General features: G+C 41.4%; 5 protein-coding genes across 8 annotated transcripts; 3 read left to right on the top strand and 2 right to left on the bottom strand.

Moving 5' to 3' along the window:
* Positions 1 to 2142: 2142 nt before the first annotated feature.
* LOC116929730 (delta-aminolevulinic acid dehydratase) lies at positions 2143 to 4536 on the top strand. The gene is made up of 5 exons (XM_045177614.1): positions 2143 to 2874; positions 2956 to 3202; positions 3632 to 3752; positions 3827 to 4176; positions 4250 to 4536. The coding sequence occupies exons 1-5, from the start codon at positions 2753 to 2755 to the stop codon at positions 4406 to 4408; spliced, it is 999 nt and encodes a 332-aa protein (XP_045033549.1). The 5' UTR covers positions 2143 to 2752; the 3' UTR covers positions 4409 to 4536.
* A 116-nt stretch (positions 4537 to 4652) lies between these two features.
* Positions 4653 to 6940, top strand: LOC116929722. Of its 2 annotated transcripts, XM_032937058.2 has the most exons (8): positions 4653 to 5101; positions 5268 to 5518; positions 5594 to 5648; positions 5711 to 5821; positions 5944 to 6089; positions 6152 to 6340; positions 6401 to 6581; positions 6643 to 6940. In XM_032937058.2, the coding sequence occupies exons 1-8, from the start codon at positions 5080 to 5082 to the stop codon at positions 6783 to 6785; spliced, it is 1098 nt and encodes a 365-aa protein (XP_032792949.2). In that variant the 5' UTR covers positions 4653 to 5079; the 3' UTR covers positions 6786 to 6940. The 2 variants fall into 2 exon arrangements, with proteins under 2 accessions (XP_032792949.2, XP_032792947.2); XM_032937056.2 differs by having other exon boundaries at positions 4653 to 5518.
* A 12-nt stretch (positions 6941 to 6952) lies between these two features.
* LOC116929689 (vacuolar protein sorting-associated protein 51 homolog) lies at positions 6953 to 11246 on the bottom strand. Of its 3 annotated transcripts, XM_045177611.1 has the most exons (15): positions 11107 to 11246; positions 10708 to 10999; positions 10399 to 10635; positions 10210 to 10329; positions 10013 to 10153; positions 9601 to 9872; positions 9490 to 9539; positions 9062 to 9387; positions 8751 to 8975; positions 8537 to 8686; positions 8266 to 8447; positions 8024 to 8195; positions 7848 to 7960; positions 7664 to 7785; positions 6953 to 7471 (listed from the first exon to the last, which is right to left on the bottom strand). In XM_045177611.1, exons 2-14 carry the CDS (start codon positions 10858 to 10860, stop codon positions 7680 to 7682), a joined length of 2247 nt encoding a protein of 748 aa, XP_045033546.1. In that variant the 5' UTR covers positions 10861 to 10999; positions 11107 to 11246; the 3' UTR covers positions 6953 to 7471; positions 7664 to 7679. The 3 variants fall into 3 exon arrangements, with proteins under 3 accessions (XP_045033546.1, XP_032792899.2, XP_032792901.2); XM_032937008.2 differs by lacking the exon at positions 6953 to 7471 and having other exon boundaries at positions 7605 to 7785; XM_032937010.2 differs by lacking the exon at positions 6953 to 7471 and having other exon boundaries at positions 7605 to 7785; positions 8024 to 8192; positions 11107 to 11241.
* Positions 11247 to 11300: 54 nt separating this feature from the next.
* On the top strand, positions 11301 to 15973 carry LOC116929684 (cap-specific mRNA (nucleoside-2'-O-)-methyltransferase 1). Its single transcript, XM_032937000.2, has 19 exons — positions 11301 to 11531; positions 11594 to 11682; positions 11863 to 12185; positions 12253 to 12408; positions 12475 to 12642; positions 12735 to 12902; positions 12965 to 13157; positions 13225 to 13340; positions 13410 to 13506; positions 13565 to 13697; positions 13775 to 13959; positions 14017 to 14158; positions 14233 to 14279; positions 14358 to 14486; positions 14601 to 14820; positions 15105 to 15221; positions 15281 to 15399; positions 15521 to 15629; positions 15780 to 15973. The coding sequence occupies exons 2-19, from the start codon at positions 11649 to 11651 to the stop codon at positions 15904 to 15906; spliced, it is 2583 nt and encodes an 860-aa protein (XP_032792891.2). The 5' UTR covers positions 11301 to 11531; positions 11594 to 11648; the 3' UTR covers positions 15907 to 15973.
* A 738-nt stretch (positions 15974 to 16711) lies between these two features.
* Positions 16712 to 20798, bottom strand: LOC116916385 (uncharacterized protein K02A2.6). Its single transcript, XM_045178437.1, has 2 exons — positions 18319 to 20798; positions 16712 to 18230 (listed from the first exon to the last, which is right to left on the bottom strand). Exons 1-2 carry the CDS (start codon positions 20796 to 20798, stop codon positions 16712 to 16714), a joined length of 3999 nt encoding a protein of 1332 aa, XP_045034372.1.
* Between the last annotated feature and the right edge of the window lie 391 nt (positions 20799 to 21189).

Below are 21189 nucleotides of genomic sequence, written 5' to 3'. Positions count from 1 at the left end.
TATATTGTTGTATCCTTTTGTACGATTTTTCCATCTGTCTTGATTATTTTTGGTCTTCTATGTGCCAATCTTAGAGTTCCCCAGGCGTATGAAATACTGTAGAGGCGAATCCCAAGTTATTCGTCTTCGACTTGGGTGTCGAAAAGAAAGTGCACTTCTTGAAGAAGAGAACGTTGTGGTCTGGATTTGTATAACTCTCTGTAGTCTTCACACACGGGTGTGGCAAGGTTGGTATTTTTAAGGCATGTTGCGATTGTGTTCTTGAACATTTCATACAAAATTTTTGTTGTTTCTGCAGGAAACGTCAAGTACGTGAGGGGGATTCCAACCACTTTATATCCTATTGGTACGATGTCTTATTCTATCTGTAGAATAAGTTGGTACGATGTCTGATCCTATTGTATCCTTGTCCTTTTAGTAACGTCTGAGTGTATGAACTGTTGGTTGTTCTTTCTCCCCACACGACTGTATTTTGATTTTGGATGATTTGTCCTTCCTGTTGGGTGGTGTTTAGTAATCCGAAAGGGCTTTCGATTGGACTATCTGGTTTCTCCTGACGTAGCGTGATCTGTTCCGCTATACAGTTGAGTGTTTGGTATTCCTTGATGGCGTACCATTTACCTTCTCCTGTAGGGGTGGCTGTGAAACTGAGTCCCGTCGGTCCGGCTTGCATGTTATTGTCGCCACATTTTTTATAGTTGACCATCCGCCAGCATTCCAAAGGGGTGATTAGTATTGTTTCTTGGGAGTAAACTGTATCGAAGGATCCGATCCAGAACGATCCGGTTATTTTCTTTGTTTTAGTTGCTTTCTTGCTTTCTTGGTATGTAAAGTTTGAGACGGTTGGTATGTACGATAGATTTAAGTTTTTTGTTTTCAGTGTGCCGAATCTCGTAGTTGATATCCGAGAAGCTTCTTGAAATTTGAAATGGTCCGTTCCATCGATTTATGAATTTTCCTGCTGCTGGTGGCGCCTTCAGTAATAATTAGTCACCTATGTTGTATTTAATAGTTTTCGTGGTTACGTCGTAGTATTTTTTCTGTCTTGCTTGGGATTTGAAGAGATGTTCTCTTGCCAGTTTTTGAGCTTTTTCCCATTGCTGTGAATACACCATACTAGTATCTTCATAGGTCTCGTATCTTCTGTTAATCTTGATATCGTTGGGCATTATCGGTTCTCGTCCGAAGAATAGAAAGAATGGTGTTTCTTGAGTTGAAGCTTGCTTTGCTGTGTTGTAAGCAAAAGTAACGAACGGAAGGTATTTGTCCCAGTTAGCAGGTTGGTCTGAGACATAACAAGCTAACATGTCACAGAGAGTTCGATTGAACCTCTCAACTAATCCATCAGTTTGTGGATGATAGGCCGTAGTCCTTATTTGTTTGACTTTGAATAGTTTACACACCTCTTGTATTAGACTGGATAGAAAGCTAGTACCTTGGTCTGTTAGAACTACTTCTGGAATCCATATTTAGTAAATATTTTATTAACTAAAATCTTCGCTCTCATACTATAGCCCAACAAACAAGAATAACGGTGAAGGAAAGAAAGTAGGTGACGGGTAAAAACAAGTTTTCGCCTAACCATTGCCACACCACATGCCGAAAAGAAGTAAGGAGAAGAAGAAAATCAGAAGACAAAGAGAAAAATTGGAGGACCAATTTCTTCTTGCCGAAGGGGAGAAGGAATGTAATAGACCGCAGCAACTCCTCCTAGCAACAGCAGCCCCACCCAGCAAGAAGGTTGTCACGAATGCAACCTTCCCTGCGGATAATAGTTAATGATAAAAGTAAAAGTTATTGTAAACCCCTCCCTTCTTAACCTTCAATCTTTTGGTATACAAGCGCATGGTTGTATCGTCTTAAGTAGAGTTAGTTTACTGGCAAACACACATTCTAGAAACTATTACATGGTGATATCGGTGATCGGTGCCTTCCCCGATTATCAATAAATAGTGATCTAAATTGGCAGTTGCCCTGCGGCCAACAAGAACAAAATGTAACCCTAGTCACGTGATTCTCGTTGGCCTATCAGAACTCAAGGTCACTGGTAAGACTAACCCCCTATGACTTAAGCGGTGCGATCGGTGTAGCACCGATTATAGCACCGTTCCGCACCGAAAACAGAAATCCCGCACCGAACTTCCCCGATTCCTTTTAATCGGGGAAGCTTAGCGGTGTCCCCGATTAGAATGTGATCGGGGCCGAGCCCTATTCTTGGATGTAGGGAAAACTCAAAAATTACTCTAATTGTTTATCTTGTAATTTTAAGGGAGCTGCTTCATCCATTTTAAAAAGTCAAGTTTCTGAAGCCTATCACGTACGTTAAGCGTATCACATAAAAGACCACTTCTGCAAACATTTCCTTTTGCAGAATGTTGAACATTATTTGAAAGAACATGCCACAACTCGGAACTTCATGGAAAAAAATTTAGTTGTTTTGCGTTTTAGCCTTTTAGGCAACACAACAATTGTACAGGAACCTGCTTTTTTTTACAGTCATTGGAGGTGGGAAATGACGTCTTCAAACAATAATAGCGAGTAAGAAAAAAATGATTTTTCGTTTGCTGTATCTAACAAAAAGTTGGGCAGCGTTTTTCGTTTTCATCCCTAAACATTCACGCGTACGTGAGCAACAAATCGTAAGACATCGGAGATGCTAGAAACGAGTTGATAAGTAAACTGCATATAAAGCTGGGCGTACAGTCCTTATACGTTGAAGCAGGTCAACAGTCACCCCAAGTTTAGCTAAAGAATGGCTGAAGTTCCGTTGACGCACAAGCTACACAGTGGATATTCTCACCCTACTCTTCGAGCATGGCAAAGCAACGGCACAACAATAAATCCAAACAATTTGATGTATCCCTTATTCATAGTGTGAGTATTGTTTGACACATAATACTTTTACGGCCAATGTAGTAAAAACTGAAAAATAATTTAATTCAAACAATTCAAAAGCGACGACCCAGAAGCAGAAGACGAAATCAGTGGTATGCCGGGAATTTATCGATACGGAGTGAATCGCCTTGAAAATCACCTGAAACCTGCCGTTGCAGCGGGATTGAGTTCCGTTTTGCTATTCGGAGTTCCTTTTGCCATGCCAAAAGACAATGATGGTTCGGCGGCTGATCATCCTGAAACACCAGTCATTCTGGCCATAAAAAAGCTGCGAGATGTCTTCCCAAATTTGCTCGTTGCGTGTGACGTAAGTCGACATAAATTTTTGTAGATGTGATTAAAACCCTAACTAGGCACGAAAGTCGAGTTTGTATTTTCGTTTCGTACTACAAACTAAATGTATTTATTAAGTTTAAAGAATTGTCCCCTTCATTTTTTCTCGGCCTTTTCTGTGAGTTCCGGTTAACCCTTCTAACTAATCTTATCGTTTTCTTTGGAGTTCATCGCAAGCTAGCCCATATCAAGTAACTCAACTCGACTGTATGTATGCATACATGCACAGTATGTTTGTGACATAGCAGAGAAACTACAGATACATTCCCTGGTAGACTTACTGCAGTGTTTTCCCTCCAGCCTACTTTACAAATTCACACGTTTTACTCTGAACCCTCCTACATTGCTATTTAAAAGCTTGGAATTACCCTTGATGATTAATCTGTTGTTTTGACTATGTTAGGTCTGCATTTGCGCTTACACAGTTCACGGACATTGTGGAATTCTTTGCGAAGACGGAACCCTTGATAATGCCGCAAGCGTGAAAAGATTAGCCCACCAGGCATTAGCCTATGCTAAAGCAGGTAAATTTGGCAATAAAAAAATGAATGAATTAACTCGATTTTCTGATTTAAATGTTAATAAACTGAATCATTAGGTGCCCAAGTTGTGGCTCCTTCCGACATGATGGATGGTCGAGTGGGAGCTATAAAAAGAATTCTGAATGACAATGGCCTTGCCAGCAGAGTAGCTGTTCTTTCGTATGCCGTAAAATTTTCTTCTTGTTTCTACGGACCTTTTCGTGACGCGGCCAAATCAGCACCCGCTTTTGGCGATCGGAGAGCTTATCAGCTTCCGTCTGGCAGTACAGGATTGGCTATGCGGGCTGCTGAGCGCGATGTTTCTGAAGGAGCGGATTTTCTCATGGTTAAGCCAGGATTGGCTTACCTAGACTTGGTTCGTCAGGTCAAAGACAAATACCCCAACCACCCAATGTTCATTTATCAGGTAGAAGCCACAAAAATGTACAGGCATTTCTCGCGTTTCATTTCACTCTTGTGGCTGCTTGTGTCTTTCACAGGTTTCGGGAGAATACGCAATGCTTTACCATGGCGATAAAGCCGGTGCGTTCAACCTGGACACCATGCTTATGGAAATTTTATGCTGTATGCGACGAGCGGGAGCCGACGTCATTATCACATATTTTGCTCCTAGGATTTTGGAATTAATCTCCAAATAAGTTTGTAGATGGTAAAACAAAGCCAACATTACAGTTGATGATGATGAAATCCTTACACATGAACATGTTAAATTCAAATGTATTTGATTATGAGCTTAATATTTTGGGATAAATGGGATATATTAGTACTTTCACTTGGGTCGGCTTTCTTTCCAATTTGGCTTGAACCGGCTGAACGATTTAAGTACGTTTACTGTCTAGACTTTTATTCACGACACATTTTTGCGACTTTATGATTAGGTTGAAGAGACTACACAGCAGTCTAAGCTGAATGGCTCTCTTTCTATATAGTCGACTATATACCAGTACCCTTTATGTCGCTTAGTAGAAATCCGTAATTGGGTGCCGATCCTCAGCACGAAAATGATTTCCTATTGATCTTACAATCGTGGTTTTATAGTGCGTGACTAGCTACTAGATGCATTGATACCGCATCATCATTTATTCATCATAAAATCAATTTGTGTTCGTCCTACTTTTGGCTTTTGCCTGACGCACGATGGCCTTTAAAATTGCTATACATTTCAACTAGAACGCTGTTAGTGCGTGGACTTCTTTACGCAAGGTTTGCAGCTTCAGGGAAGAAGGTGTACGTGAGATTTCTACTGTAATCAGATTCTAAGCGATTGTTGACAGTTCGACTACAGTGATTGTAGAAACCAGAAATAACAATGGGGATCTGCATGACCAAAGGTAAGTCATTATAGTTACTTATTTCTCGAATAATACTTTCTCTTCATAGAGCGGCATAACGAGAGATTGCATCTTTTAAAAAATTAATTCTCTAAGATGGTGGATAGGGATTTGAATGCAGAATATCGACTGAAATTGACACATGTTTTTAACATTCCCCTTAAAGATACAACAAAACCGCAAACGATAAGAAACCATACCGGTACTGAACTTCAGGCAATGAATCACATAAGCCCAACAGAGGATACTCTACCCTCTGAGTCGGATTCTTCATCTGAAAATGCTACTAGCCGAGTATTTGTGATTGACACTGCTATAATGAAGCATTTTCCAGAGGCTTTAAATTCTCCTATGGACAAACACGTGACTCCAGAATTCCTGAAACGAGTGCCCTTTGTAGTTCAAAGAACCATTAGAGTAAGTAAACATATTGTTTTGTTTTCAAAAATGTGCCTCAAATGTAAAATGGTCATTCTACTTACATTCGAACAGGAGTCGGACATTTACGCAATTCCGAACCTGAATATAATTTTCGTTTTCGACACAGGTAGCTGCAGTAATATGATTCTCAACACAGCACTCTCCTACTTTGCTTTTTATTCTGTAAAGAGGAGCAGAAATCAGAAATTCTATCCAACTTAAAGCGGCTGACGGAAATCAGTGGAAGACTACGTCATGTTAACATGCTGGCCACTTTTCTTGAGGTGGCTTCCGTTATTGGTAAACCAGTGGCAAACTTTAATTCGAGTACCGGCATACGGGAAGAGCGGAAGACATAGACTGCCCCTTCACAAGTGAACAAAACTATTTAAAATAAATAATAATAAATTCGGAATTTTTAGGAAGCCAAGACTCAAACATTATCCCGCCCTCCAAAGCTCTTGAAGTGTTTATTAATCGAATTTCATCTGAAAAAGAAAATGTTGATGCCTTATTGGTCACGGGATACCCACGCAGTATGCGAGACGTGGTAGAGTACATGACGAGAGTAAGTTTGCTATTGGAGAAAAAATAATGTACTCCAGGCCAGTTGTTAAATGTTTTATCTAGGTTCAACGAATAAGCGGTGTTATCCTGTTACTCGATCCCAAAAACGAATTATATGGAAATGATGATTCTGGAACGAATTTAATCGACAAGAGCCTACAGTCTGAATCAGATTCGAGCACACCGAATAACTTTCGATCGAACATCTATCCCATTATCGAGTTCTTCAAGCAGGAGAATCTTCTTCACACTGTAAAACAAACAGTGAATCAGCGATACAATAGATTTCATTAAATTCTATTTGATGAGCAGGTGAAGCTCGAACGGCCATTGCTCGATGTTTTCCACGACGTCTACGACAAAGTTCTGTTGATTTTGTCACGTTTACCTCAAACGCCTTCGGACGAAGTATCAGACGAAAGCGAAGTTACAGAAACTGCACCGGCTCCTAAAGCAGAAATTGCCAGTCAATCTGGCATTTGTTCTGTTTCAGGTAATGACAGAAGAATGTTGCTCAAAATTTAAATTTAAACTTGAAAATGCGTCAAAAAAAGTTGATAGAGTTCGATCCACATCTACCACTTTAAACTTGAAAGAACAAGTTATAAACAAAGACATACAGGACGTTCTTTCGCTGGTGCGCGCGGGATCCATTATGGGGAGGATATCATCTGCCGCCCAATCAAAACAAAAATAGTTTTGCCAGGACTTCACGCGTTCAAACTATGGTAAAAGCGTACTCGCGTTGAGCCGTTGACAATTGAATATATACTAAATATTAACATACAAAAAAACAAAAAAAACTTAAATATTAACATGTTGAACTTCAACTACAATAAATGGTTATTTAAGAGGACGAAAAGATCTTGATGCAAAAAATTATTGTATCACACAGCTGTAAGCATCTCTCTAAAAATTTTGACACATCGGAAATGATCTAAAACGTAGTCTATCTATCGAAAACAATAGTATGCTCGCTCTAGACGTAAACGCGTTACAGATTTGGCGCAATGTCTGTAAAAAGTGACAAAAAAAAACGAGGTATTGGCAACTTACAGAATCCCCGAACGTGGCGATAATCTGCTAGAATTTCCAGAAACACGAAAAATCTCAGTGCCACCAGAATCTCGCAAAATTAGAATACCGTCCCATGATCGCGTGATCTATCGTATACGTATTTTTCATATAGTGTTTATATCACGGGCATATCACGAATATCACAGTAGGTGGATGGGAAATCCTCACCTACCATGGTCCTCGGAAATTATTCCTGCATAAGTCTGCTTACCTACACCGCCTGGAAGTCTCAGCTCTCCGTTCCTTCCTACATACCTTTAGCCACTAACACCTCCCGCCAGATCAAATGTGCTTCATCATCCTTTCCTTTACATATTGCAAATCATATTGTTGATCAAATTTTAAAAAATGATCAGACGTAAAGTCTAAGTCGAGGCCTCACACAACAGATCAAATTCAGAGCTTAAATTTTTAAAGCCCCAAACCAAAACTAGGAAAATTAGATTCCATGGCATTATATTAATAATACGAAAATGAATGAAAAAAAATATATATTACGAATAACTGAGGGCTTTCAGCGTTCGCAGATCAGCTCTACAACACCTGGTTCCATTAATACTGGTTCCAGGCAGCGTTGGACTGCACTCGACAAGATCTCATCGAGTAAGCTGTGTACCAAACTGTAAAATTCAATCCGATATTACATTTTGTTCAACTTGCTGACAATAGAGTAGCTAAATACTTTTCGTCAAAGGTGAATCGCCACAAGAAAAGCTGCAGATAGTAGCAGTCTACTTGAATTTGCTGAATACCGTACTTTCCAAATGTCTTTAGACGAACGCATTCCAAGAAACCCTAAAATTGAAAATTGGCACGCATTAAAATAACCCAATATGGTAACCAACTGTAAATTACAACCTTGAGGCAAATTTTAATAACAGCCATAACGACGGATCCTTTATTAGGCTCAACGGTTCCAGAGAGGTCGATACGTTCAGAAAATAGTTTCTGTATATTATTCAGTAAGGAGGAGTCCAGTTGCGAAGGTCCCAATGATGACCACGATGATTTTTGTTGCATTCTCGAGCTGCTGTTGTTATGCAAACCAGAAAAAATAATCGGTTTATAAGTAAACGGTTTTAACGGGTAATGCTATAAACCTATGATGAGTTCGTCGAGAAGAATCAGAGCTCCTATCCTTCCTCGAACCTTCTTCATACAGTTGAGCTGCATGGGAGTCAACTCGGCTAATCTCTTCCAGCACACGCTTTATAACGGGTCGAACGCTGCGAGGTTCGGAAGTGGTTAACCAATCCCGAGAATCCATCGATTTGCGAATCATCTAAAAATTTTATGGAAAATCATTAACAAAATTACATACCGATACTGATTGCAGTACATCATAATCAAAGAACAAATTCAAACGCTAACCTGAACAAGAACATGACTTTCACTTTGGACATATCTCTGTAAAAGAGTTTGAGAGGCTTGCCTAAACTCGGCAGTTACGGCTGATATTGGGGTGAGGTTGTCTCCTTGAAAACCAGCTGGAATGTCAAATTGTTCTTCTATTAACGACAACTGCAAATCACGTGAGTCGAAATTAGTCTTCCACATACGTAAGTGATTTTTTGGTTTCAGTTACCAAGGACTGCGCCAAATTTTGATTAAAGTCGATTGCCACCCGTGAGAGAACAAGAATCAGGGTAGGAGATGCGTTATCTTTCCCAGTGGCGTTACAAAGGTTTGATAACATTATTGACAGTTTTTTTAGCGACATTATGAAAACGCCTTCGCGAACATGGCGTCGACCGAAAGTCTGACGGAACTGGTAGTCCTGGGAAAACGTTACGTGATTCCCTACAAAAGCCTGGTTAAAAAACGAACACAGACAAAAAAAAATTAACTGATTTTCAAGCCCTACATCATAAAAAAAAAAAAACAAACAGATGATACCGTCAATGCAACCAGCGTACGATGAATGTGTTCGATAAGAGCTCCCTCGATGAATTTGACCGATCCGTGCGGCTGATTATCGTTGTTCCAGGAGTCACGCCAACCTTGCAATTCTTGAGTCCATTTTACTACAAGATTCTCTGCTGCTCGGTTAGAAATTATTTGAGCAACATCCGTTATAAGAATGGAGCTCCACTGATTATCCGACATCAGCAATCGCTGAACGGCTAATAGACGGCGATGAAATTTATCCAAAGCCGCAACTAGGGACAAGCAGCAACCTTCGCTCATCTCCAATCCGATAATTTCTACAACCTTTGTTTTCACTTCGAAAATGGCATTGAAAACAACAACAACAAAAAATTATAGTAAAAAACGTAGAATGGGGAAAATTGTTTTTGTTTGACACGTGAATTAATGATACCTACCAACTGGACAAAGCCGGTTGATAACATCCACGGCCATGTCGATCAGCCCTCTGTTAATGCAACACACGCTTATGGAAATGCATGTACATGAAAATGGAAAGCTATACTTACTCGTTGTCTTTCGCGGAGGCTAGTGGAAAAATGTTGTTAAAAGTTGCAATGGTTAAGGCGGCATTATTTAAAGCTGTGTTGCAGCATTTTTCAATAAACGCAAGAACAGCTTCGCCATTATTTTCACCAGAAGTCGTATACGAGGAAAGATCATCCAAATCTTTTTCCAGCCTCCCTTTATTTATTACAGTGAATTCTAGGGCAAGACTAGTGGAAGATTCACCTAACTTGCTCAAGAGTGTTACAGATTCTTCTAGTTCACGGGAGGTTACCTAAAAATGATATAAAGCATATAAGTACAGGCTAGAAAGAAAATAAAATAAAAAAGAAATAGAGCAATGATTTATATATCTCGACTATTTGAATCTGGGATTTGTACGCATGTTATAACCGAAGCTATTGTGCCACATACTTCAGCTCTAACAAATTGGTCTTTCAGACACTTCCGCAGTGTGGTAACAATTTCTTGGCAATCTGATTGTATTCCGCTGAAAGACGGATGATCACCAAAATCTTTGAGAACTTGCTCAGACTTGGCATAGTACTTTACAGCCTAGAAAAAAACCAAAAAGTACAAAGTAGTTGACAGAAAATATTAACAAAACACACCAGTGAATAGTTCTTTTCTTCAACAGAGGATTTTAATTTAGTGGGAAGATCAAATAAAAATTGCAAATTCTTAAGCAGTTCATGGATGTTTGATAGTTTTGTTATTTGTTGACGCCGATCCTAGAAAATATAAAAATAGAAACCATATTCTAAGAATAGAATGGTTAATATAGAAAAACAAAAGTTTGCCTGTAAGTTTGAAGATATACTGTTTGCAAATGTTGCAATTTGTGACATGTCTTGCACTAGCTTCTCCATTTCATCTTCCATTGTTTTGAAATCACTTTTCATCTGCCGAATAGTATCCGTTGCAAGAATAAATTTGTTATAGTTCTCATAAACTAGTGTCTGCATTTCAGAATCCAAAGATTGTATCTCACGAACTAATTCCTGTTCTTTGTCTATGAGCTGCTTCAAACTAGTTTCCTAGTGATACACATCCAAACAAAACATGATTAGAAATGTTTTCAGTTTTGGGAGTATAACAATAGCATTTACTTGAACAAGTTTGTCTACATAGGCATCTGCATTAAAGTGCTTTCCATCCACATCAAATAGGTTTTCTACATCCTTCTCTTTTGTGATCCCATAATATTGAGAAAGAAGATTGTTTCTCTTCCTTTTATCATTTTCGGTAGCTTCTTTACTCATTTTCCGTTTTTATCGTGGTTTAAGTCTCAAAACATTGCTAAATTATAGCTACAGCGAAAGACAGTGTTACTTTTCTTCGATTTTGACGTTTCGAGCGGCAAGCATGCTTCCTGTCCAACAGCTGCAGGCTACAGGTTTCCTAAGAAGTCAGGAAGCAAAGCAACTTTTATTTGTATTTGTATTTGTAACAATTAAGGTTCTTTGCTGCAGACGGTGTTCGTCGCAGTAAAAAAAAAAAAAAGCAACCTTTATCGTTGAGACGTTGACGAAAGTAACCAAAATAATCAAAACGGCTCAGCTGATTGGGGCATTATGGATTATATTTTCGTCTGTCAACTACAGGATCCTCTGTGCATGCCCTCTATAGGTAGTTTCTTTAAGCACTTCTCTGCTGCTACCAAAAACCAAATGCGTCGAAAGAATGAAATAGCAGAATAGAGATTAGAGAATACGAAACTGATACCATGTTGATACGGAACAGCGGATGAGCGGAATGTTTCAGTTTCAGATAACGTTTGTGTGGCACAAGTAGTGCTCCCGGTGTTTGTTTTCGTTTCTCTCATCGAATTTTGTTTTCCTTGAAAAATATTGTTCGCGAAATATTTGTTTGTCATATTCACTCTTCAATGGTTTATTCTGATACTTCCTACATGCCTTTGATTTAATTTCGGGTAAATCGAGTTGCATTGTTGTGATCATAATCATAATATGAATAGTATTTCAACCCCTTCAGACATTTCTTAGAATAGACGAAACATAAACATTGTCTACCTCAACTCACATTTAAAATGGCTTCAAGGGAGAAAGTAACATCACTGAGTGGTTAGTAATAAAATTACAATTTTATACTTGCTCTAAAGAAACATGATCTCAAATACAGTTGTAAGATACCAACTGTGATTTCATCAAATAAAACATTGATTCTAGTTGGTGGAACAAAAATAGAGATCAAGTGTTCTTTTCTGAAAATCTACTTAACTTTATTTCTAATCCCTTCCATAGATTCCAGTTCAGATGAGGAGAGCTTTTCCCACAAAAATTACAAGCCTCCTTTGAAAAAACAAAAAACCCAGTATTACAACAATGTAGATAATACTAGCTCAAGGAATGATGTGAATTACAGTGAATTATCTGAACGTAACACTGTGATTGTCAGCCCATCCAAAAGTAATAGTGATGGAGGATATGCATTCAATGCAGCAAGCAGCAGTCAAGATTCAGAATCAAGTGAAGATGAGCCTGTCATGCCATCTGTACATCGAGAATTTATCAAACCAAAGTCTACTGCAGCCCCAGTCATAAATCAGAAAGCTACTGCAATGATGGTTAGTTTATTAATCATAATCTTTCTTGTTGCTGAGGATGCTTGATGATTTTCTCAAATGTTAAAAGGCTAAAATGGGTTGGTCCAAAGGAACAGGACTTGGTAAGAATTCCCAAGGCATGACACAGCCGATTGAGGTTTCTAAACAACGAGGAAAAAGAGGATTGGGTCTACAAATCAAAGGATTAGAAGCTGAAGACGTCGAATGGGACACAAGTAGAGAGGTTGGCCGAATCTAACTTTATTCATGTGCATCCTTCAACCCCTCCCCCATTTTATTCCTATTCTAGACTGTTGAAGTAGAAGAAATCGTTTCGTGGCTTCCGTCAGATCCCATTCCTGCTCCTAATTTGTCCGAATTGAAGAATTGGGTCATAGAAGGACCCAAAAAATTAACCATCGATGATGAAACAACTTTTTGCGCCGCTGATGTTTTGCAAAAAGTCCTTCAGTGTAAAGTAACTAATTTAATTGTGAATCAACCGAAATCTAAATTATTCTCATTATCTGATTTGCTCATTTTATATTCTTTTCATAAATCTTTTTAAAGTCCATATTTGATGTACTGGAAGAAGAAGAACTAAGAAAAGCACGCTCTCGCTCCAATCCGTTCGAAACAATTCGAGGAGCGTTTTTTCTTAATAGAGCAGCCATGAAGATGGCTAATCTAGACGCAGTTTTTGATTTCATGTTTACCGATCCTAGAAATGAAGATGGCGTAAGTCCCTTATCAATAATTCCAATTTATTGAATCTTCAGTTTTATGTAAATTTGTTCTAGAGTCCCTTTCTTGCTGCGAATGAACCACTTTATTTTGCTGACGTTTGTGCTGGTCCAGGCGGCTTTTCGGAATACGTGTTGTGGAGGAAAAAATGGGAAGCGAAAGGCTTTGGTTTTACCCTAAAGAAATCAAACGATTTCAAGTTGGAAGACTTCCATGCTGCCCCTTGCGAATGTTTTGAACCTCATTACGGTAGAAAAGCATTATTATTTGCATATCCCATATTCCTGAATCCCTTAACGTGTGATTGTTACATAAGGCGCTGGGGGAGTTGATGGAGACGGAGATGTGTATAGTCCTAAAAACATCAGTGAATTTAAACGTTTTGTTATTTCTCAGACCGGCAAAGGTGTACATTTTATGATGGCTGATGGAGTAGGAATTTTTTTTTTTTTGACTCATTTGTTTAAAAATTCTTAGTCTATATTACATTCAATGTCTTAGGGATTTTCAGTTGAAGGTCAGGAAAATCTACAAGAAATACTTTCCAAAAGGCTATATCTTTGCCAGTTCCTCGTAGCGTTGTCTATAGTTCGACCAGGTAATTCGTTACAATTTTTTTTTTACCCTCTGTCCATTTAAAAGTGCTCTGGTTACAGGTGGGCACTTTGTGTGCAAGTTATTCGATTTATTCACACCATTTAGTGCGGGTTTAATATACTTGATGCTTCGCTCCTTCAAACACATTTCCATTCATAAACCTAATACTTCTCGACCGGCGAATTCGGAAAGGTAATTAATTATTTTGTTGATCATGCCATCGTTTTCCAAATCGAAATTTTAAATGTGCTGTTTTAAATTTACAATAGGTATATAATCTGTAAATGGAAGAGGCACGACACTCAAGATGTAGAGACTTACCTTTACGAAATAAATCGCCGTCTTGAACAGTTGGGCAGTTCCAATACAGACATCACTGATATCGTACCGCTGGAACTAATGACATGCCATGAACAATTTTATAATTACCTCGTTGAGTCCAACAATGCTTTAGGTTTGCCGCCTTATATATGCATTTCGATTAACCATAAACTAAGGCTGTTTTTCTCAGGAATGAGACAAGTTATTAACCTCGCCAAAATTGCCGCATTCTGTAAAGATGTTACGCTTAGAGAGGATCGACAGTCTGAACTGAGGAAGCAATCATTAGATTTTTGGAAAATTCCAGACAAAGCTCGCATGGCACCATTTAGGTTGTTTTCTTATTTTTACTTTCCAGTGGTGAAAAAACTTAAAACGCTCATGCGTGTGTACTTTTTCACTTTAGGATGACTCCGGCAGAAAAATCTAAAGATCTTTTACCAAATAATTCCTGTGAGTAAGCTCTTTGCTATCAAAAATCAAAAGTATACCAGTGAACCTAAAATTATCGATTTTTTTTTTTAAATAAAGGCGTACTAGACCAGAAAGCAACTGCAATGGACATTTCTGTTTTTCGTGAAGCCGTAAAATCTGTCTATGATTGGAGATGCGTCGTTATCGGATTGGAAAAAGATAATCCTATGCAAACCTTTTATCTTGGTCAGTATTGACATTAGTACAACGCCATATTAGAAACTTCCATTTGCCAGACGCAAGAAGTGTCGCTAGAAGAAGAAACATAAATAAATAACACTTTTGTATCGTCGTTCACAGGATTAGGCCGTAACAATGTCTTCCGCTGGGATGCAACTAAATGCCGATGGCATAAGCTGATTGAACATGTGGAACTAGCACGCGACACATTAATCTATGGAGAATTAATCCAAGAACTGCGAGGAGAAGGCAGATCTCAAAAGCGTTCTCTTGCCCTCCATGTCATAGATGCAGTTTTTTTAGGCGGTGTGGATGTTAGTCAATTTCACATGAAAGAAAGGTTAGACTAAAGAAAGAAAAAACCTCGACAGAATAACCGTGTACAGCCGTTCCTGATATTTTGTCATTTGAATCTGTGTGAAAACATTATTCGAGAAAGAGGCACACTGCGCTGGCTTGCAAGGCATCTTCACGGTTAAATACTAGACAGTATTTCCCATAAATGCCTTATAGGCCAGCATGGTGTGCAGTTCCCTGATAAAGGGTGTGATGATATTTTCTTAAATTATTATTTCATCCATTTTTGTGATCACTTAATGTTTGAATGTTTATCTAAAATTTTAGAAGTGAAAAAATCCGACAATATTGCAAGGCTTTGAACAAGGCTAGCCGGACGGATCTAGTCACTGTCCGAGCAAAGGAAAACTTTACACTTGAAGATGTGAATCAAATTTTCCATCGGTATGATATTTCGTGATTACATATTTTAAAAAATTTACGTTTGCAATACTCTTAATCAGGCTAATCCCAAGAATAATTAAAAATTCTGGTTGTCAAGAACGTCTCGTCTTTTGCCTAGAAGACGACGAACAAAGGGCTTACCTCCCGTCCGGACTATTGTTGTACAAAGCCACAAAGGGTTAGTATTTTATTTTCTGTTATTATTCCTTGTTTGTATCTTCTATCAATATCTTTAAAACATTTTCCCTGAATACTAAAAGGTTTTTTTGTGTTATAAACTGAATCTATTTCTTGTTTAGATCCGTGGATGTTAGCTCTTAGTAAGAGCTCTGGGAGACAGTACTGGTACCATGTGATGAAACGAACCTCTATGTACGATTGCCCTCTCGATTCTATTGCTAATTCCATGTAAGTAATTATCTTTTTTCTTTAAGTTAAGTTAAGTTTTTATTAACCATAAAAATTGTAGAGGGGTTTAAGTGTTGCATGCTTTGTTAGGTCCGCCAACCTGCGCCAATACAATTTTTTTCTTCTTCTTTTATGTATAAATATTTTCAGTGATTGTCACAGCAGCCGGATCGCGTGGTGGTGGAAAAATGGCCTTCAAGGACCTCAACAGAGTTCGTTTGATCAAGTCACTAAAGACGATTTTATTTCTATGATTCACTCAATGGTTGGCAAATGAGTGATTCATTCATAATCAGGATTATGTATGCCATTCAATAATTCAGAAATACATGTTTATGATTTGATGTTTCTGTTAAACGTGTAAAAATTTATAGTATAATTTTCTAGTATAAGGCGGCAAATAAGCGAGATTAGGGAAGGTCATAATTACTAAGGAGGGGTCATATATGACTCTGATTTAAAGAAATATAACTCGGAAATTAGTTTAATGATTTTATTGGGGTGGCAAAAGCCAAAGGCTTGATAATAAGGCACACAGATTGACATTCCAGAAGATTAATTAAGCTAAGCTTGGATACTAAGAATAATATATTTTAGTAAGAACGCTGTATACATAATTGCAGGAATATGTAAAAGAAACAAAGAAAACGAAAGCTAGAATCTTCAACATTACAATTTGACATTGGAATGAAGTGAAACGATAGGGGAATTGAGAAGAGAGAGACAGGATGTATTCGCTCGTCAACGTACTAGGTCCAACTGCCGTCTCTATGCTGCAAGGGGAGGGGGGCGACATTGCCAAGTCATTCCATGTCTTTTTCTCCAAGGGACAAATCACGAAACAGACAGACAAACAATGAAGTTACAAGAGATGATCAGGGGGGAAACGAAAACCAAAAAGAAACATGAGATGACACAAAAGCAGACGACGGCTGAATGGGAAGTGATGGAAAGAGAAAGGACAAAAAAAGAAAAAAAAAATGAAAGGGCGAATAATGAGCCAAAGCAGGTGACTAATGAACACGAAAAGAATGAATGAAACAATATTTCGTTAAGAACACTAGTTCACCAGCGTATAGAAATTACGGTTTCTTGGCCGCGAGACGCGTCGAGCGACGAGGACCGGCCGGTGATGTGTCAGCGGGAGACGCGGGAACAGGAGGGGCTGCTGTCGTCGGAGAAGAAGATGAAACCGGAGGATGGACACTATTAGGCGCCGGAGACGGGCTATGAGGCACGGCCGTAGGGGAATGCAAACGAAGAAAACGTCGATTACGACGGAAAAGCCGACCAGCGGGGGTCTTCACCAAATAGTCCCTGAATGCGCCAACTTCCACGATGACTCCCGGAGTTGTCCAGCGTTTGGATCGGTGATGCTGAATGACGACGTTATCACCGACGTGAAGGGCTGGAAGTGGGCGTGTTGTGCGGTTGTAATGGATTGTACGAAGTTCTTTGGCGCGGAGTGCGCGTTTTTCGAGAATTCCGGCAGCCTTCTGCCATTCGGGCGCAAACGAACGACGATGAGCGGGGATTAGTTCACGAGTGGGCCGGTTAAAAACCACCTGAGAAGGGGATGCGCCTCCAGCAATGGGAGCATTACGGAAGAGGAGGAGGCCCTTCCCAAACTTGTCCAGGTCAAAGGAACCTGAGGTCCAGGATCCTGCAATGAGTTTTTTCATTGATTTCACGGCAGCTTCCGCATAACCGTTAGACTTGGGATGATGAGGAGAAGACCGGCCGTGGGAGATGTCCCATTCTCGAAGGAAAGTTAGGTACTCATCCGACTTGAACTGCGGGCCACCGTCTGACCAAAACTTGACAGGAGCGCCTGCTCCGCAAGTGAAGAAGGAGCGGAGGGCGTCGATGATTCGGCGTGTAGATGTGTTGGTGTCTGGAAAGGGGTACACTTGGGGCCAACCACTGAACTGGTCGGCAACAATCAAAAAATCGCGACCGCGATAAGTGCCAAGGTCGGCAAAGATAAATTCGAACGGACGGGATGCCGGCTCGTGGGGAAGAAGAGGCTCCGACGGGTTGGAAGGGAGAAGCTCGGAGCATGTTGGGCAAGACCTGACGGCCATAACGATGTCATTGTCTATGGACGGCCAATACACCGATTGACGTGCGCGCTGACGAATCTTCGTCGCTCCCTGGTGCATCTGAAGGAGCCGCCGGAGAACTTCTTGACGTAAGGAAACCGGGATGACAACACGAGGGCCGACAAGGATGAGGTCCCCATCAATATATAGCTGGCTGCGGACCTGCCAAAACGGACGGAGATCTAAAGGAAGGTTGCATTTATCGTTGGGAAAACCTTGTAGAATGGTGTGACGGAGAGAGATCAGCACAGGATCGACGGCCGATGCAGCAGATACTGATGATAGCAAAATATCAGGATTGCTGGAGCTTGAACCTTCCATCACACCCATCAGGTGAACATGCTCGGAAGCGGAATGGGGGCCTTCTGCAATTTCATCCGTTGGAGAAGGCTGATCAACAGGAGAACGGGATAACGTTATTTCTTCCAGGAACCCACGACGCGACGAAAGAATATCGCTGCATGGAAAGGCGAAGGCGCAAAATCCGGGGATTGTCCAGCTTGTCTAGAAAGTAATCGTTTAGAATGGGGATCAAGGGGCGGTGATCCGTAAAGAGGTTAAACGATGGAAGTCCCTCAAGAAATTGCCGGCATTTCCGCATCGCCCACGCCGCAGCCAAACACTCCAGTTCAATCATGGCGTAGCGGGACTCGGCGTCCGACAGAAAGCGGGATCCGGCTTGGACGACATTCCAACTGCCATTGGTCTGCTGCTGACGGAGGATGAAGCCTAATCCGCGCAGACGAGAAGCATCAACATGGAGGGACGTCGGGTGAACCGGGTTGTAAAACGCCAATTTGGAAACGGACGACGAAGATAAGGCGGCCCTGGCAGCCTGAAAGTCCGTTTCGTGTTGTTGAGTCCATTCCCATACGAAATCCTTTCGTAAGAGGGGAGCCAGGGGGCGAAGAAGGGATGCCAAGTCGTCTGAAAAGTTACCAACTTGTTGACAGAGGCCGTGGAAGGCCCGCATCTCTGAAACGCACGTTGGTTTTGGGAACTCACGAATGGCCTTGAGAAGATCAGGATTGGGCAGGAAACCACTCTCACTGACGACGTAGCCGCCAAACAACACGGACGGTTGAGCAAAAACAATTTTTTTCACGTTGATGGCTATTTGATGTTTCGCCGCGAGATGAAATAAACGCCGTACCAGACTGACGTGTTCGTCCCAAGTGGCAGAAAAGACCAGAACGTCTTCGACCACGCGCCGGCAGTTCGGGAAATCATCAAAAACATCGGCAAGACGCCGCCCATAGTCATCACCGGCGAGAGACACACCAAAAGGCAGGCGAAGGTATTTGTAGCGGCCAAACGGAGTTGAAATGGTCGTCATGAGGCTGGACTCGTCGTCAAGTTCCACTTGATGGTAGCCTTTGAGAGCGTCGATGACAGTGAAGAATTTCATTCCCGGAGGGATCGTGCGGACCGCCTGAAAGGGAGTCGGGGCCTCGAAAACCGGACGGATGATGCATCGGTTGAGAGAAGTGAAATCACCGCAGATCCTGATTTCGTTGTCCGCTTTTGGAACAATCACTATGGGATGGACCCACGCCGTCGGTTCAGATACTTTGGCGATGACCTGCTGGTTCTCCAATGCATCTAACTCGCGTTTGACCTTCGGCATCAGCGGAACGGAAATAGGGCGCGAACCACGGATGGATGAGGGGACAGCATCGTCTTTGAGCTGGAAGTGGCAGGGTGCGCCGCGCATGGGCCGGCAAACACCGTCGAATATTGAAGGTACCTCCTTCATCAACTCTCTCAATGTCGATTGGATATCTGGCAACTTTGGAACATCCGATGGGGAAGTGGTAATAGCCGCCAATACACAAGCGTGAGGGTATTGGGCGGGGAGCATTCCAAGTTTTTTCTGTGTCGCTTTCGAGATGACCGGTTGCTGTAGATCTTGAAGAACGTGGACCGAAGTGACAACTGGACCACCAGAACTGGCGGCCCAAACAAACGATGCCGGAAACTGGCCCAGTGACACTATTGGAGCTCCTGTAGCAGTGATTGCCTTGGGCCCGTGAGAAGATAACGGAATGTCTTTGAACTGACACCGGTATAAACAAGCCGGAATGGCATCGATGGACGCTCCAGTATCCGGAAGCATCTGAATGAACGACTCTTCGACGCTGCAGGCGGGGGTGACACTGAGCTGGACCATGTCGTTTTGAAGGATGGACTGAATCAAAATACTGCCAGCCGTCTCAGGTTTCGGGGACGAATTACCTTGAGTGCACACGGACTGGAAATGACCCGACTTGTGGCACGAATTACATTCCTTCCCGAACGCAGGGCACTCCTCTTTAGCATGACGTGAAGCTGATCCGCAGTTCCAGCAACCATATGGATGACAACCGGGCGGATGCCAACGACCAGATGGTTTACCGCGGTACTGACCTTTCGGAGATGGGGCCTGTTTGTCGTTGAGGCGCTTTCCTGTAGTAGACTTGATTTGATTCACCGGTGCTGTGGTGCCCTGCTTCATGTTGGACGACTGTAGACGCGTAGCCTCTGCCGTGCGGATAATGTTGATGGCTTTGTCCAGTGTCAGCTTAGCGCCGAGCTCCAAAAGCTTGCGACGCACATCGTCGTCAGAAACACCGAAAACGATTTGTCCCAACAGACGTGTGTTCTGGCAGGCAGCGCAGCAATCCTTTTCGAACTCGCACTTGCGAGCAATATCTCGAAGGTCGCCGAGCCAATTGTCGACTGACACGGAATCACGCTGAACACGAGACGCAAACTGCTGGCGCCAAACATGACAATTTCGGCCAGCATTGCACCGCTCCTCCAGTTTCTTAATAATGACGTCAGCATCCACCAAGTCGGTCGCGGATAGACCCATTGTCAACACCGCCTTCAGTGTCGCCTTCGAGAGACAGGACAGGAGAATGTTTGCAATGTATTCCGGGCGTTCACCCTGAGGCAGCGCCGTGTTGATGGTGGAGAGGGAGAGAAATATCTTCCACTGCTGATGCCATATGTCGAAGTTGTCTTTGAATTCTTCTAAGTCCAGATGGGGCGGCGTGCCATACGGTTTGAATGGTTTGGGAGGCATCGCGACACCTCGGGAAATGAATCACCAACAAGATGGGAGGGTAATGACAAACGAGGGAGTCCGGATGAAAAAAGAATGAATTAAGTGAATTGAATTGAATGAAAATGAGTGGCTAGTACAGCGAGGGGTATATGACTGGTGGGCGAGAGAAAACAAAAAAAAATGTAAATAAAAAATGAACTGACGAAAGTGAAACGTTGAAAATGAAATCGACGGAAATGTAGGGTATACGACTGATGGGCGAAAGAAAAAAACAAAATGAAAGATTTGAATGTGAAAATGAAATGACGAAAATGGAATAAATGTGCCGAACGTTGACGGTGAACGTCGGTGACAGAAAGAAAGAGAGAAAAAAAAAATGGCGGGCGCGCAAAATGTGGGCCCTCTTCAA

Source organism: Daphnia magna, linkage group LG8 (genome assembly GCF_020631705.1).
Source record: "Daphnia magna isolate NIES linkage group LG8, ASM2063170v1.1, whole genome shotgun sequence".
Taxonomy (NCBI): Eukaryota; Metazoa; Arthropoda; class Branchiopoda; order Diplostraca; family Daphniidae; genus Daphnia; species Daphnia magna.
This window is presented reverse-complemented; position numbering and strand designations above follow the sequence as displayed.